The sequence below is a fragment of the Vipera ursinii genome (genome assembly GCF_947247035.1).
Source record: "Vipera ursinii genome assembly, chromosome: 2".
NCBI classification, from domain to species: domain Eukaryota; kingdom Metazoa; phylum Chordata; class Lepidosauria; order Squamata; family Viperidae; genus Vipera; species Vipera ursinii.
In genome coordinates, this window is record NC_139513.1 from 192,875,687 (window position 1) to 192,893,871 (window position 18,185).

The 18,185-nt window shown below is 41.4% G+C and overlaps 1 protein-coding gene across 2 annotated transcripts in view; it reads right to left on the reverse strand.

Annotated features, from left to right (window-relative positions):
- Positions 1–4,156: 4,156 nt before the first annotated feature.
- EPHA1 (EPH receptor A1) overlaps positions 4,157–18,185 on the reverse strand; it is a 77,530-nt gene continuing 63,501 nt past the window's right edge. Inside the window, exons 9-18 of one of the 2 annotated variants that reach the window (XM_083352839.1) lie at positions 12,647–12,743; positions 12,471–12,520; positions 11,667–11,762; positions 11,390–11,575; positions 10,904–10,965; positions 9,493–9,702; positions 8,880–9,029; positions 7,359–7,552; positions 6,781–6,936; positions 4,157–5,225 (exon numbers count right to left, since the gene is read on the reverse strand). In XM_083352839.1, the coding sequence (XP_083208965.1) occupies positions 5,147–5,225; positions 6,781–6,936; positions 7,359–7,552; positions 8,880–9,029; positions 9,493–9,702; positions 10,904–10,965; positions 11,390–11,575; positions 11,667–11,762; positions 12,471–12,520; positions 12,647–12,743 (1,280 nt within the window). In that variant the 3' untranslated portion in view covers positions 4,157–5,146. Of the gene's footprint in view, positions 5,226–6,780; positions 6,937–7,358; positions 7,553–8,879; positions 9,030–9,492; positions 9,703–10,903; positions 10,966–11,389; positions 11,576–11,666; positions 11,790–12,470; positions 12,521–12,646; positions 12,744–18,185 lie in introns of both variants that reach the window. The other variant, XM_083352838.1, reaches the window with a different exon arrangement.

Genomic DNA, 18,185 nt, shown 5'->3' on the forward strand with positions numbered 1-18,185 from the left:
CTCGTTTGTGGAGTTCCTCAGGGGTCGGTTCTCTCACCTCTCCTGTTCAACATCTATATGAAACCGCTGGGTGAGATCATTCGTGGTTTTGGAGTTGGGTATCATCAATATGCCGATGATACCCAACTTTTCTTTTCGACCCCAAACCACCCCAGTGATGCCCTCGCTGTGATGTCCCGTTGCCTGGAGGCGGTTCGGGTCTGGATGGGGAGGAACAGACTTCAACTCAACCCTGACAAGACTGAGTGGCTGTGCATTCCGGCATCCCGGGACATTCAAAATGTTCCATCTCTTTCTATGGGGGGTGAGCTCTTACCCCCCGTGGATAGGGCTCGCAACTTGGGAGTCCTCCTAGATTCACGGCTTACCCTGGAAGATCATGTGGTGGCCGTGACTAGGGGGGCTTTCGCCCAGGTTCGCCTGGTGCGCCAGTTGCGGCCCTATCTGGACCGGGATGCCCTGTGCACGGTCACTCATGCACTCGTGACCTCTCGCCTTGACTACTGTAATGCTCTCTACATGGGGCTTCCCTTGAAGACCACTCGGAGGCTCCAACTGGTACAGAATGCGGCCGCGAGAGTTGTCTTGGGAGTTTCCCGGTACTCCCATGTTACACCTTTGCTCCGCGAGCTGCATTGGTTACCAGTTGTCTTCCGGGTGAGGTTCAAGGTCTTAGTTATGATCTTTAAGTCCCTACATGGCATGGGTCCGGGTTACCTCGGGGACCACCTGCTGCCGGCTTCAACTCCCCTCCGCCCTGTGCGTTCCCACAGAGAGGGCCTCCTCAGGGTGCCTCCGGTCAGGGAATGCCGACTGGCAGCCCCCAGGGGGAGAGCCTTCTCTGTGGGTGCCCCGGCTTTGTGGAACCAACTGCCGGTGGAGCTCCGGATGGCATCAGACCTCCGAACTTTCCGTCGTGGCCTGAAGACCCATTTATTTGAATTAGCCGGTCTGGCCTGACGGGGGAGCTGGGTTTTAAATTGTTGTTTTAGAATTGTAGTACTGTTTTTTAACTGGGCATTGATTTAATCTTTGTTTTAACTTTTGGATTGTATTGTATTGTTATTTATATGCCCTGTGAACCCCCCTGAGTCCCTAGGGAGAAGGGCGGTATACAAATTAAATAAAACTAAACTAAACTAAACTACCCTTTTAAACAGTTCAGGGCGTGGCTTCTCTCTGCCTCCTTCCGAGGTGCCCCATTGCCTTCCTCTGTTTACTCCTGATTGACTGCCTCCTGCGTCGGGCGTTCTTGAACAGGGCCAGCTGTGGGTCATCTTCATCCACGCTGTCAGGCTCACACAGCTGGGTCTCCGTCGTGACCAGGTGGGAGAGGCCTGGCTGAGGGCTCTCATCAGCAAGCTCTCCAACCCCCTCAGCAACCTCTCCAACACCCCCCTCCTCCTCCTCTGAATCGTCCGACCCAACTGCCAAACCCACAGGCTGACCCTGAATCACAACAGCTGCCTGCATACCACAGCTGGCACTTTGCATGGACCAGTTGCTAGGATGCCGTGGACCAGTGCCGGTCAACGGACCAGGGGTTGGGGACCTGTGATGTAGAAGAAAGAAAGTAGGCTTCCTCTTTTAGTTTTGACTTTGCAGACAGAAGGGCCTATGCATTCACTCTTTGACTTCACTTCTTTTATTCAGTTAGAACAGGAGTGCAAGATACAGTATATTTGGACTTTTCCAGCTTTTCCATGTGATGGAACCTTCACCAATGCATTTCTCTCCGGATGGTATGTTCTGCTTACTCTGGACAGACTGGACATCCACAAAAATTATACACAAAGTCATAAACTTAACCACCAAATAATTTGGTCTTTCAACTTCATGTACTACAGTTTGGGAAGATAGCAGAGTTGGTGGAGGTGCCCAGAAACAACAATTACTGCTGTTGTAGCATTTAGCTTTGGGCGCTATTCTGGATGCATTTTTGAGATCACAGTTCTAATCACAAGACATCCTCAAAAAATTTTGATGGGAAAATATGGGAGGGATTTCAAATAAACAAGAACAATTGGAATTCCATATTTATGAGTGACATTGGTAAGGAAGGCCTCTAGGACTGCATCTGCCTGCTGACTTTTCTCTGGAGCCTTGGGCTTGGAATAGCTATGCAGAAAGAAAGCATGCTTAAATATGTGAGCAGTGTGAATGGAATTAAATAAAAAAACTTCTTACCAATGTCATTGTTTCTTACTGCAAAGCCTTTGTTGAGGAATAGTAAAATGCTTAATCCATATAAGGCCAAAATACAGTATGGGCCAGACTGTCTCCATTTCTTTGCAAATCAGTTTGTATATAAACATGGCTATTAAAAGGCTAGCCATGATGCTATAATTACTTTGAAACTGGCTTGTTTTTTAAGGGCCCAAATCTTAGCAATTTCCCAAAATATAAAATGTTATTTTAGATTCCTGCAGATACCATTTAAGGAAGAAGTTTATGTGCACTGTGGGACTGACAGATATGTTGTTACTCTGCCTTGGCTTGTAGTTCTCAAAAACCTTTTTTTAGTTGTTCACCAGCCTGTGTGAAAAATAATTAGGAGCTGCTGGCTTAGCTTATTGAATATTGCTCTGGCGCAGTATGCACACAACCAATTTTGTTGAAAAATTGAAATTTTGGGGGAGTGTACTCTAATAGTTTTTCGACAGAAAGTTCTGTAGTGTTTTTGTAACCAATGAGAAGCTGCCAAATGTACCAATAATCGGTGTATCTTAGGTTAAAGCTGGATTTTGTACAAATTTGATTTGTACAAATGTAGGCAAGAACATTTGGTTCTTGCCTACATTTCATCCTTACATAATCTTCCTTAGCCCTCTGTTAAAAAAAGTTGAGGTCTTTTTCTTATGTAAAAGAGCCACTTTACAATAAGTACGGAATTTGATCTTCTGAAATGGAAATTACACCAGTGAATCCACAGAAGTATTTTCATGTCCATTTGCTTCTGTATATTTTCTCCCCAGCCTCCAATCACTACTGTTCTTAAAACTCATTCCTTGCATTTTGATCTGATATATATTTTAACTGGCACAACCCACTTAGATTTAAAATCTTTAAAAAAAAAAAGCTTGAGAAGTCCTTCTCAAAGAAGGAGATGGCTACATTAAAGCACCTGATGCTACTAAAACACCTTGTAGAGTTACTGGTGTCCTGTGTATAAATGGCATCTGTATCTGATGGTGCTTTCTCCAACAACTCTTCTTTCACTAGGACTTTGGTGTAGAACCTTGTCTAGGGCTATTCTCTCGGTGCTGCATGCTTGGACTTTCTTTTGATGGAATAGGTGGAAAAGGCCTTGCTGCATCCCTGGCATAGAAGTGAACGTCAGAATCTTTACTGTGACACTTGCGAGTGCAAGTGTGGATATCTCCATGGTTTTGAACTTCACAGAATAAAAAAAAGCTGTGTGTTATAAAGCAAATCACCAGCTTTCAAGATCATCTTGGGTGCTACAGAAACTTTCTTGAAAAATTAAAATGTCAAGTGCCTATACTACAGAGCTTGCTTCGTAAAACTTGCATCTTGCCACAAAAACACAACGGTAAACTTGGGTGGATAATTGCTACCTTGGAGGGTTGTAAAGGGTGATGTGAGCAGTATCTCATTAGTTTCGCTTCCTATAAAGGCAACATTTTGAGATTCGCTGTTCCCACTAAAGGCTGCATGAACATATCTTCCCAATTTCAGCCTTTTTCACTGAACATTCATAGTACGCACACAATCAAAAAGTGTCATTTGACCCCAAAAGGTTGGGGAGCCCTGAGCTAAGAGGACACATCAAAGGTGTTGTAAAGAGTCCATAGTTTGAGCTCATACTGAATTGGATTTTACACTAAAGAGCAGCTGTGATTACTATGAAAACTGAAGCAAAGTGTTGGGACACCACTTCCCTAAATAACAAGTTACCGAAGACAGTAAATGCAACAAGCAAGTTCTCATTATTTTTCCTTTTGCTTCATAGCTTGGTTGATTTTCATTTCCTGCTAAAAGATACTTCTATGTATCCTCCTTCAAATGTTCTCCACTTGCTAACTGTGCTGTTTGTGTAGGGTGTTCATGTGTACCTAAACTACATAGAATCTTTTGACTAACATCTCATCTTGTATTTATGGTTCCAAACAAATCCCTTTATGTGACTCCGATATTCATTAGGTATTCCTATTCTTCCAGCTCTCTGTGTTCCATGCACTGCGTAGAACGTTTACAAAATATTTCTTAACTTTTTTTAACATTTCCTTCTTTCTAATGTGTGCACAAAACTTACTTTTCCTCCTGTGATGCTTTTAACAGCCAACTTTTAAAAATGGAAATGGTCACGTAACAAAAACTCTGATCTGCGTTACTGGTTTATTTACAAAATCATATAGACAACATATGATCAATGCAGGTCTGGGTTTTCTCCCTCATGCCACCCCTTCCTGATATTTTAAATATATAAGCAGGTCCTCAACTTGAGGAAAAAAAAAACCTCCCAAGAGCAAGGGCTGGTCTGCTTTAAACAAGCCTTTTGTTCTCTAAGGAGTAGATTGGAGGGGGGGGAGGAAGCGAGCGAGAGAGAGAGAGAGAGAGAGAAAGAGAGAGAGAGAGAGAGAGAGAGAGAGAGAGAGAGAGAGAGAGAGAGAGAAACTTTACATACAAAGCAACATGAACTTGGAACATAACTATGAAAACTAACCCACTAAATGACAAGGAAGGCGTTTCTGCTCTCTGCAGACAATACTGTAATAGACATCTGGCCACAAACATCTGGAGGCCTAGAGTTTGCAGCAGAAAAGGTCCTTTCCAGGTAGGTATGGTTTTACTTCAGTGTTTCCTTACAGTGGCATGTTACGTCCTCAGTAGATACAGAGTATGTCAAGCAAGAAGCCTCTGCAAGAGTGGAAGAGTGAGAGAAGAGAACGACATCTGCCTTTGACGTATGTGCTGCTTTCTGGCTTCCTGTGCAGGAAGTTCTTTCCTTTTCTAGGCGACTCAGCCCCAGCCTGTTCATTATGTTTCGATTTTGTGCAAGGTGCAGCTGTTTGCCTCTGGCTTCTGATTTTCAGGAGGGCTGCCACTGGGTCACTTCTTCTTTTTTGTGTTCTGCAAAGGGAGACGGCAGCAACTCTTGCTCGGCACCGTATGGCGGCACTTGTCACTCTTTGAATCCCTGGATGCTGCACAGAATTCGCTTCTGGTGGCCAGGAAGAACCACACCCATTTGCTTCAAGTCCCTTAAACCACACAGATAAGGAGAAACATTAGCCACTGCGTTTGCTAGAGAAGAGGGTCCAGTTACAGGAACGGACCATTTCCTAGAGTGGTGGCAACTGTGAAAGGTTGCCCCCCCCCGCCTTTTTCCAGTTAATAAAATAAATAGAAAATGATTTCTCAAGATCCATTCTTCATGAACTTACGTGAAAAATGGAATTTAATTTAATTAAGTTAATCACAATTGCTGGGTCTAGCAATGGGACCTGGCAAACACTTAAGAAGGGAAGACAGAGAATATTTTTTGCAGTAGCTGAAGATTTTATAATGAAACCAAAATGCTTCTTAATATTATTGAAAAGGGAAGTGCGGGTGCAAAGCTTTAAACAGCTAGCTTTATTTCTTGTCTTATAAAAAACAGACCACTGTGTGTCATTGTATTACAACAACATCTAATTTAAATCTATATGGGCAATATTTGTTGCATAAATGTCACGTATCTGTAAAGTCATATTAGATATATGCTAAAAGAATCCTTGTGCAACAATTCCCTAAAAGTGTTATCTGCCAAAAATTTTCTTTCAGGCTGGTGAATTTTGCTATGTTGTTAATATTGATTACTTGCATATGTCCAATATATTCAGGAAACACTGCAGATGTATACCATGTTATAACAAAATAGACATGTTTATTGTTTACATAAATTCTTTTTTTGTCCTGTGACTTTTTCATACTCCTATTCATAGTATCCTCTTTTGGGTGGCAGGGGTTTTCTTTTAGTGTTATAAAAGCTTTCATTTGGCATTCTGTACCCTATTTCTGTCATTGATTAAAGAGTTCTTGCAAATTTTTGAAGTACTATAAAAGCCTAGAAAGCTATTTTGGCCAGAAACATCACAGTGCTAGTGGAAATTGGCAAACGGCTCATGGATTTGTATGTCCTTGCCATGCTACTTCTCACTCTTTGAAACCCCAAAGAAATGTTTTCCTTTACCCTCGCTAACTGCTCATTTACAAAATGAAGCCAAAATAGAGTTGGCTGTAGCTTCTTACCCATTACCAGTTCCTCAAAGGAACAGTATTGCTATGGCTATGTGCTTGTTGCTATACAGATCCAAGCAACTACTTGGATTTTAGCTACTTTACTCTTTTTGAGATATATCCTGAAAGTTAATATGTGGAATTAGCATCTTTCTTTCTATCAGGAAAAATACTGTCCATGCTAGTTGGGTGGAGGAACAATGATAGCAATCCTAAAATCTACAATGGTACTTCCAAAGGTTCACTGCCAAAAAAGAGAGAACAAATATTTAAAGGGCTGAACTTTAGCTGATGTATAGTTCACCAAGTTTTTTTCAAACAGATGGAGGATGATGCAAGGATGTGGAAGCATGAGGATGCTACAATATCTTTGTTGTGTTATGAATTTAGTGGACTGCAAGTGACCTGCAAAAGCTATAAAGTTCTTTGTACTCAAGTAAAAATGTAATAGATACTCTGGCATTTAACTGTATCTCATGCTTACCAGCCTTCTTCTACCCTAGATCAAAACCCACAGCCCTGATACCCAAGGCTTACTCAGCAGACAGATCCAGGACAGATTCCATGGTGTTCAGGCCAGCAGTATGGAAGTTGAGGATGTAGCGTTTCATGCGGATGGATTCCAACCACTCGGGGATAGTCCGATAAGGAATCCCATCAGACCCACTGCAGCTTGGAAGTCGAAGAGTCACCCTATAAATTGATAGATATATTCAGAACAATTATGAAATTTAAAACTGTAAAACGGGAGAACAGGATCCTACTTTGATAAGCTAGAAACCATTTTAATGGCTGAGAAGCTCCTAACTTTGTATGGAGAATTTCACTTTTCACTCTTTGCCTTGCATGGAAACTAGCCTTGCATAGTCAGTGCTTGTTTTTCCATAATAGGGACAAGGAAGATGATTTTGCACATTGTCTAGAAAGAGCACCCTAAATGAATACATGTGGGATATAAATGTGCAGGTGCACCAAACAGAGCTTTATATAGAGAGTTTATCTCCTCATAAACAAGTATAATTAACCCTGGTGGTAAAATTCAGCTTTTGTTTCCTGAAGAATTATTTTTAGGGAGAATCTCCCAAAGTGTTCTAAAGGAACTGCTTATCTCTTACCGAGGATCAAAATCAGCCACAGTTCGAAGCAAATGTGGGCTGGAAAGGAAGTGCTCTAGCTGAGCCTGGATCTCCCGGAAACGTGGCCTCCGTGTCCGATCATATGACCAACACACTTTCATCAGATCATAAAGGATAGAGGGACAGTCCACTGGTGGGGGGAGTCGGTACCCATCCTCTATGCTTTTCATCACCTACCCAGGAAAAGAGACGATCAATCATGTTGTCTGTGCAAAATTCCTTCAACAATGTAGCAGAAATATGACGGGTTCTGGGCATTTCTTGATCTTAGATCTAAGCACTGGAATCGTTTGGAATTAGAATCATAAGTTTTCAGACATTTAGATTATTTTTTGAACCATGGATGCCAGATTAAATAACCTCATGATTAGATCAATGTATTTTAAAAGCATTAAATATTTATTTTAAAAAGTGCAAAGTACTATCAGGGCAAGGCCCCTCTGAAGATTATGTGATTATGATGTGAATGAGTCATTTCAAACAAAAAGGAGTGTACTTCTTTGTTTTTCAAAGCATTGGGTGTCAACCTCCGGCTGAAAAGCCAACCAAAGCAAAACACAGAGCCACTGCATTCTCTAATGCAGGGGTCTGCAACCTTGGCAACTTTTAAGACCTGTGGACTTCAATTCCCAGAATTCCCCAGCCAGCATGGCTGGCTGGAGAATTCTGGGAATTGAAGTCCACAACTCTTTAAGTTGCCAAGGTTGCAGACCCCTGCACTAATGTATACTTTATTGAGCAGATACAAACCAGCAGTTTTAAAGGAAAGCTAGCTCTGAGGAAATGGTGGGAAGCAGTTAATTAAAAATATGCAACTTTCCATCCCCTCTCTCACAGGTTCAGTTCACATTGCCCAATACATCGTTCAGTAATTATTATGAGAAGAAATTTTAGTTGCCAAAACAACCTTTCAACAGCTCCAGCTCTCACACTGACAAGAACCCCTATGGATTCAAAATTCTCCCCTCTCTTCCTCCCACACTGTTGGCAAGTTAAAAGCATGTAACGGTCCTAAAGACTGTAGGGTTTGTAGCTTGACATTGAGCTGAATTCAGCAATAGCACAATTCTTCTAGTAATTTTTCCCCACTTGCAATAAAAGAAAGAAAATTCTTAGTTGATCGCTTGTCTACTATAGTAAACAAAATCTGCCCCCACCCAAGATCTGTACGAAGTGAGGAACCTCTGAGGCAATTGATGGCAAAGGAACAAAAGTATCTTTTCTTCTTCTGCTTTCTACCAGTGGAAATGTTTTATGTGAAATTCAGAGTTCTCCCACTGGTAGGATAAACATTTCTGACCCTGGAGTATATACTATATGTTGGCACAAATTTCACGATTTATTAACAACAATTTCTTCAACAGAACAGCCTATTTATGACTGAACAAAAAAAATGGAGACCTAACCAAACCATTTTTCCCCTCTAGGTTCTTTGCTCCAATATTTGCTTGTTCAGAGGGTGGTTTGACTAACAATCCCTGTTTCTCCTTTCCCTCTTACCTCCTGATTGGACATATCCCCATAGGGCTTGTCTCCGTATGAAAACACCTCCCACATGACGATGCCAAAACTCCAGATATCGCTGGCAGAGGTGAAGATTCGATTCGCAATGGCCTCTGGAGCTGTCCATCGAATAGGGATCTTTCCACCCTGTTCAACGAGATTGCAACGGAAACTGATCCTCAGCTTTTGCAAGCCCTAAGGGCTGACATTCTCTGTGAAGTTAAACTTTTGATTGTCTTATGCTTACTAATAAACAGCAAAGCACAATTGTTGCTTTGGGCATAGATGCATTTGCATTCTGTAATATAACAGAAAAACAGTATGGCTTTGACAGCTCTATGGCTCTTTGAATGGGAATATATTCTTTGCAGACATTTTTTTTTTAATATTGTGGGGCATAAATGCATGTAAGTATTTCCTACCCTCAGTGAGGAGCAGGGCTTTTTTTCCTCATAGAACGCTCAGAACGGAGTTCCGGCACCTTTTTTGGATGGAACCTTGTAGGGTAGGCAAGGCAGGTTGTATGACATGTGTGAGTTCCGGCACCTTTTTCTTTTACAAAAAAAGCATTGGTGAGGAGTACCCCCTAATAGCTTCGGTTCTGCATTACCTTTGTTTCATATGTTCCTTCCACATCGTTTTCCAGGATTCGAGAAAGCCCAAAATCTGAGACTTTGCACTGAAGGGTGTTTGATACCAAGATGTTGCGGGCAGCTAGATCACGATGTACATAGTTGCGGTCTGAGAGATAGGTCATCCCTGAGGCAATGCCCTGCAGCATCGTCACTAACTGCACCGAACTAAACTTGTCGATGTTCTCCTGAAGTGCACACAAGAGACACTGATGAATCCTTGCATTCTGTTCATCTGTTTGCTTCACAGCAAGGAAAGGGGGCTACATTTATCCTAGTTAAGAGGAACTAAGTTTCCATTCCCAGCTGAAAACCTTCACTTTGGGGATATATTCAAATAGTTCATCAGACCATCAGGATGCTTCTACAACATAGGATTCACTCAATCAAAACAAGCTATGGATTTTGCTAGGTAGTATTTACTTATACTCCTAAAAAGCAAGCAGAGGTTGGAGGTTTCCAGAACCACTGAGTACCACCCTATGGCTATGCAGCCTGGGGGAATGAACATAACTTAGGTAGACAGAGTTCCAAAGCTTTAAATGGATGAAAAAAAATTAACAAAGTTTGCATCAGCTAAATCAGTATTTCTCAGCCACAGCAACTGTAAGATGTGAGGACTTCAGTGCCCCCAAATCCACATATTTACCTTGCTAAAGTAGAGAAACACTGAACTAAATGGCCACTGGATCATGTGTACAGCAGCTGTGGCACTATCACACTGAAAGAACCATGTCTAAGAATGAGAATACTGAGTTAAGAGCTGGCTGTATTTCCTGCTGCCAAACTGTAAAGATCTCATTGCATGTGTAGAAGATGACCAGTCTGAGCTTGAGGGAGGGGTCAAGCACTTTAGTTTAGAGTCCCTTCACACCTGCAAGAGACCTAAGTCCATCTCTCCTTGAATTCCGTTGACACTTATCTACAGCCAATTCACCTTGACCATAGTAGTTCAGATTCTTCTTTGGAGGTACCATGAAATAAACTTGTATTCATTTTGGACCTAACCCTAGCTCTGATTTCTTATGCCTGAGAGCATGTTGTGTAGACTAAGACTAATCCAAGGAGCCTATGTCCCTCCATTTTCTAAACAAGTTTTCCCTGAGGAGGTAAACCCATAGCTGAGCTGAATTACCATTAAGTCAGATGATATCATGATTACAAACACACACACAAAAATTGTCCGAAAAACATATTAATCTACTGTTCTCTCTCATCTTCTTTATCTATGTGGGAAGATATTCCATGCTGACTGAGAGACTGATTAATGTCATTTTATCAGTTCAACCTTATTTCCAGTGTGAAATGTTACAGCTCAGACACACATTCACAGGTTTAAATCCATGTAGTCACCAAGCTCTTAGATTAAACCATTCTCCAGTTTCTTACCCTTAAAAAGGTGTCTAGGGCCCCATTTTCCATGTATTCTGTAATAATCATCATTGGATTCCCTGTGAGGGGGGAAAAGAAGAAAAAATACTAATGTTATTTTCTTATTATCCCCATATCTTCACCTTCCTTCCCATTTCTTTGGCCAACTACACAGATTTTATTTCAGTCCAAGAGGTCTGATAAATATACTTTTGGAGGAGCTAAAGGCTACTATCCACATAATCAGTCCTTTCCCCTGTCTAGCTCACTACTGCTTATTCAAACTAGCAACAGCTACCCCAAATGAAACACAACCTTTCAAGAGCATTTTACACATCAAAAAACTTTTGTGCACAAAACCTGTGTTCTTCCAGGGAACCACAGCAACTTCACATCCGACCAACTTACCCCTTCTGGGGAATCCCAGTTACACAAATCTATCTATCTCACAACCATCACTGTGTGTGTATATGTCCCACTGCCATTACAACTCTGAATTCTTACGTTTTGTGACAACTCCCTCTAGCCGGACAATGTTGGGATGGTTGAATTGGCCCATGATAGTTGCTTCACGGAGAAAATTCCACCAGGTTGAATCTGAATAAGTTGACTTCAAGGTCTTGATGGCCACAACAATACGTTCTTTCCCTGGGAAGTGCAGGGCACCACAATAGACCTCCCCAAATTCTCCTATGGAACGTCCAAAGAGAAGGCAGAGCATAAAGAAAATGGAGAAATGTTATCAGGAGAAGCAGAGACAATCAGACCTAATGAAACTTACCTTCACCAATAACTGTGTCAATGGAGACAATAGATGGGTCAAGTTCCTTTGTGAATTCTAAGACACCCATTCTGGGATCCTCATATGGTTGGAGATCTACATAAGGTTTCAACCACATTTCATCTGTAATAAAAGCTGACAATATAAACTAGTTTCTCTCAAAAGATTCAGACAGCAAGGGAAAAATCAATTTCATTGACTTGATGAGAAATAGGGTCCTCACACACTGCAGTCCTAAACATATTGGATAAGAAGTAAATTGTGCTGGACTACATAAACCCTACTTTCATCACTAAACACCAGGCTGCTGAAAACTTCCTCATTCAGAAAAATCTCCCAACAATATGATCCATCATGGTACTTCTCTGAGATGTGTGAACAGTGATGCCCTGGGAGCTGAGTGTGAATGAAGAAATGCTAAAAGAAGATGACTGTTACACTTCTCATAAATCATTTCTCCATATTAATTCTCCTTTAGTGTTTTTCCCCCCTTTGCTCAAAAAATATGCTTCAGGAGGGTGCATTTGGGGAAAAAGTGGTCAGAAAAGGTTGGCCAACAATCTACTAAAACTTACCTATTCCGATTACCCCTATCTGGTTACTTGAATGCCCCCTGATTACTATATAACAGTCTTTACTATATCTGGCATTCCGCAGATACATTCTCTGCAATGCCAATTGCCCCTCTACCCATGTCATGAAACTTCTGAAGGTTCCAAAGGCTGGAGAAGGCCACTGTGCTTGAATTCCAGAATGCAGTCCTTTGTCATCTGCCTTACAAAAAAAAAAAGCCTGAAGCCTCACCTCGGTTGTAGCCATTGTGGCATGGTCGTGCTCGGTGATGATGAGCTCGTCTGAAGAATAAGAATAAACATAAATAGAGGCCGTAAGCAAGCAGAGAATAGAACAGAGCAAACTCCTGTCTTTGATGACAATCCTTACACCCATCGCCTCTTGCCCTTGGAAACTGCTGCCTTTACCTTCGATGGCAGATTATGAGCCCTGTGATCAGCCCAATGAACAACAGGATTCCAAATATAATTGACACAATCACACCTCCAGGAAGCATACCGGTGTCTGCAAGATCAAAGGACGTATTTCAGACATCACTTCACTGGAACAAGAAAAGCTATTTACAAATAAATATTGAAACTCTTTTATTCAAATAAGAATTAGGATCAGGTACTGAATGTCAACAAGGAAGTGGTCATAATGCACCATTAAAACTGCAAAAATGCTCCATATGGTTACCTCCTGTTTTGTAAAGTATGGACTCTGAATTATTGGAGCTATGTATACATTTATTTTTTTTTAAATGTTAATCCATATTTCCATATCACTTGATGTTACATATATTTTTGCATGATACGCTTTGTGCTTTAATACGCTTACAGAAATAGTTTAAAGCACAATATATCAAATTGGTTGCACTATTTAGCAATCAGTTCTGGTTTATTTATAAATTCCTGATGCATCAGGTTATTAGAGGAAATGATGGAAATAAACAGTGATGATGTCTATGCCCAAAATAGAAATGCTAAATTTATCTGAAAATTGTATATTCAGGAGGGATATTGAAGCTTTTATAAGTGGGTAGTTTGACCAGATTTCAAATAATGCTCTTAGCAATGATTGCCTTATGGGTAAATTCTTCCTGTATGTTGTTCTCCTAATTCCATTTACAGAAACAATATTTCGTGGTTTCCACCATGCTTGTTCCTCTGACATTGCTTAAATTGCCATAAAGGGAACCACATGGATGTTAGGGGAGTTTCATACTGCAACTGTGTTCAGCATAGGCAGCTACAGTGATGGACCACAGGGAGAATGTATATGTGTGGAAAAAATTGGAACAATCCCAAGTGCATGGTCAACTGGCATCAAGAAGCCATATAATCAAGGCTCGTAGGTTTTTATTTGCTCTTCATATTTTATTGCAGAAACTGGCACGATTCCCTGTCGATGACAAACATAGCTGCTGTGTAAATTATGCAGCATATCTGTTGCCGAAAGTAAAGTGTTTTCATTAAGAGACTTTTTAGCTGCCATTACGTCCTCTCTCCAATCTCTCCAAAGTGCTTTGAAACCATCTGTGATTGCCCTAACTTCTGCTGACTCAGAAAAATGTTTTTTAAAAAATCACTCTTCTAACTTGTGTGGCATGGAGCCTGGTGGAACAAAAGTCTCATCTCCAAAAAGTCTGGCTCTTTGCATGCTGTTTGGCAACTGATACAAAAAGAGCAAAACAGCTATAATCTCCAATCCCTTTCACTGGCCTGGGTTATTGAGGAGAGCTGCAAAGCCAACATGGTATAGAATGCAGCTGCGAGAGTTGTGTTGGGAGTTTCCCGACACTCCCATGTTACACCTCTGCTCCGCGAGCTGCATTGGCTTCCAGTTGTCTTCCGGGCAAGATTCAAGGTGTTGGTAATGACCTACAAAGCCCTACATGGCATGGGTCCGGAATACCTTGGGGAGCACCTGCGGCCGGCATCAACTTCCCTCCACCCAGTTCGCTCCCACAGAGAGGGCCTCCTCAGGATGCCACCGGTCAAAGAATGTCGACTGGTGGCCCCCAGGGGGAGGGCGTTCTCTGGGTGCGCCGGATTTATGGAACCATCTTCCGGTCGAGCTCCAGATGGCACCTGACCTCCGCTCCTTCCTGCGCGATCTCAAAACCTACCTTTTTGAACAAGCTGGCCTGGCCTGATGGGATGGGGCTGGGTTTTATAAATCTGTTTTAACTTTTTTAATGTGTATTAACTTATTCATGGGCATTGTTGTTTAATCGCTTTTAATTTTTGTATCTTGTTTTTTAATATGTATTGCCCTGTTCACCGCCCTGAGTCCTTTGGGAGAAGGGCGGTATACAAATTAAATTAATAAATAATAAATAAATAATAACATTCCACTTAGAAGACCAGTTAGGGCAGATGTACCTCAGGGGTCAGGAGGAGGGGGGGGAAACAAGAATTCTCTCCAATGGTGAAATGGTTTGTCCCTAAATTTTGCAGAGCTCCAAGGTTCCTGTTGCAGCCAGCTTTACAGCATTTCTTTGGCATAACAGTTCATTGAAAATTGGCTCAGCTGCCCCAAAAGAAATAACAAGGGCTCACCAAATCATGGAGCTGAGCTGAAAGTATCTAGCACAGGGATCCTTTCAGTCTTGCTTTTCGAATTGTGTTTATTCGTTCATTTTGCTCTTTATTTAATGGCATTTTAAAGAACGTCATCCAGGACGAAGTCAAATTATATTTGGAAACTCCACATTGTGATCACATCCTTTAAAAAAGCAGCGGTCGTGAAGTTAATGTATCTTTGCTCATGATGGCAACACTGCAGGCAGTGTCTTTAAATAACACTTCAATCATAATAGTACGCTGTTCCATTTGGATATAGTAAAGGTAAAGGTAAAGGTTCCCCCGCACATGCGTGCTAGTCGTTTCCAGCTCTAGGGGCCGGTGCTCATCTCCGTTTCAAAGCCGAAGAGCCAGCGCTTGTCCGAGGACGTCTCCGTGGTCATGTGGCCGGCATGACTAGACGCCAAAGGCGCACGGAACGCTGTTACCTTCCCACCGCAGTGGTCCCTATTTTCCTACTTGCATTTTTACGTGCTTTCGAACTGCTAGGTTGCCAGAAGCTGGGACGAGTAACAGGCGCTCACTCTGCTACACGGCACTCGGGATTTGACCCGCCAAACTGCCGACCATCTGATCGACAAGCTCAGCGTCCTAACCCACTGAGCCACCGCGTCCCTTCCATTTGGATATAGGAGGGTGCAACAGAGAGACCCTGGTAAATGAGAGGCAATTGCATTTGCCCCTTTCTTTTATTGCACAAGGGCAACATGACTTATCATCCTTTGGCTGGTTCTTTGCTTTTAAAACTGGTATTAACTCCACAACATGAAGCAAAGTTTACAGTAGTTCATGCATTTCCTTATTAAACATTAATCTGGCACTCTAAACACCAGTATAGCTTATTCAGACCCACTAAAGATAGTTCTTGACTTACAATCCTTCATTTAGTGAGCGTTCGAAGTTATAACAGCACTGAAGAGAGTGACTTTCAGCCAGTCTTCACATTTATGACTGTTGCAGCATCCTCATGTTGGTCAAATGATTAAAATTTGGGTGCTTGGCAGCTGGCATGTATTTACGACAGCTGTAGCATCCTGAGGCCATGTGACTGTCATTTGCAACCTTCCCAGCCAGCTTCCAACAAGCAAAGTCAATGGGGGGAATTCATTTATTGAACATTTGTTTCACTTAATGACCATGGTGATTTGCCTAACAACCACGACAATGAAATTGGGTAATGAAATTGGGTATATCTCACTTAACAACCACCTGCTGCTACTGCTAAGCTTGTAAGCCGCCCTGAGTCTTTGGAGAAGGGCGGGATATAAATGGAATTAAAATAAAATAAATAAAAAATAAAAAACCACCTTGCTAAGCAATGGAAATTCTGGTCTCCATTGTGGTCATAAATCAAGGACTACCCGTATTTCTTCTTTTTAGAAATTCTTATAGAAAACAAGGTGGAAATTATGCGCATCTTCTTGGTAAGATGGAAAGATTCTGGTCTGGATCCTGGAAACACTGCCAGACTTGTTAGGTGCACGTCTTGTCCTTTGGATCTCCTTTTTAAAGAGGACAATTAATAGCACTCAATCATCTCAGAGGAGTTCAGGAGTCGGGAGCTCCTCAGCATTATATAGGGCAAAGAGGTGGATATGGAAGGCAAAATGCTAAATTAGAGACAATCCAGGATAATATTCTGAGGGAAATTCTGAGTCTTCCTTGGGATATTCTTGCTGATCCAGGTAAAACAGAAACAGGATAGCCCTCAATCTCCACTAGAGTTCATTTAAAAATGAATGCTAAGATATTTCAAGAAAGTTGATAGCTCCTGGATGACTATTTGATTAAATCTTGCATTAGGCACAACCATGAGAGAGTCCATGGGTAACGCCAGTAAAAAAACACACTTTCAGGCATTTTGTGGCTGCATTCTCTGACTTTATTGCAGAATCTTAATCTTTGGGACAATGGGATGCCTTCTAAGATGAATGATGATGATGGAATTCAATTCAGTCTTCCACGTTTACCTCTTTCTTTTACCTTGTTAAAAGATACCTTGTTACAAGAAAGACGGGGCCTTTTCTTGATATTTATCTGTTCTTATGAGTATACACCCAAGGAGGGTATTTACTCATTCATGTTTGCAAACCCTGCCTTCAGCACTCCTTCAGGGAAAAATTCTCTAAATCTCCAGTGAAACAAGGCCTTTGCCCCTTTAGTCAGGGTCAAGTGGAGAATATTAAACACTGTGTTTTATATTGACACTTTATGGAACGATGAGAACAAAAAAAGGCTGGGTCAGAGTCCTGGGTGATTAATTTCTGTAAGAGAGAATATTTCTTATACTAGTAATCAAGTAGCTATTTTTACCTCATAGTCTGTTAACTCTAGAAAGAAAATTGTTATTATTATAATTGCTGATTCCTGATTATCATTAAATAGAAATGATGTTATGCCATTATTTTATGTTGTTGTACAAATATAATACAGAATTGAATTAATATAATGTTTAGAAAAAAAAATACAGAATGTGCACGAGCATTTATACTGGTTTCTCTCCAGAACCCTCTGCAGCAATGCATGGCTCATAAGTTGTCACTAGTTGGTTTATTTATTTCAAGTGATTTGGCAGAGACAGCTGCTGGTGTTAAGAAAGAAACAAAACTATAAAAATATCTGTGGCTTGTTTTGAGATCATTTTCCTTTTTACTGGCTGTCCAGTGCCATGAAAATGGCAAAATAAACTCTAAAGAAGCCAGTAATGGCCATTGGTAATATCTGATACGGAGCTGGCATGCACAACTGGATACATCTGCAGTAAATCCAGAGTACTTAATTTGTACATTAAGCTAACTTATGAATGGGCCTTCTCCAATTCATTTTGTGGAGACCTAGTGGGGTATAGTGGTTAAGGCATCAGACTAGAAACTGGGAGACTGTGAGTTCTAGTCCTGCCTTAAATACAAAGTCAGCTGGATGACCTTGGGCCAGTCCCTCTCTTTCTATCCTGTGAAGAAGGCAAGAACAAGCCATTTCTGAAATCTTCCCAAGACAACGGCAGGGACAAATCCAGGCAGTTGAAATACAATTCACTTCAGTGCCAAAAGCAGCCTCACATATTTAATTCTTGGTACATACACGTTGCTTTCTTTAGTGCAATGAATCAGAAGCTTTATGGCTATATATTTGATTGCACAAGACCACAGACAACCTGATCAACTTCAGTAAGTCCGCTACTGTAATAGTCAGTACTGAAGCTTTTAAAATGGTTATTAATTAAATAACTAGATTGACCGTTTAGTTGGAGTTATTCTTAGCAACCACATAAATAATTTTCTCCAGGAATCCTATTAACACTGAGACTGTTTTCACCGTTGGGGAAATAAGGACGTACATGGGAAGGAGGGAAATTTATACCCTCCCCATAGGAAAAGTG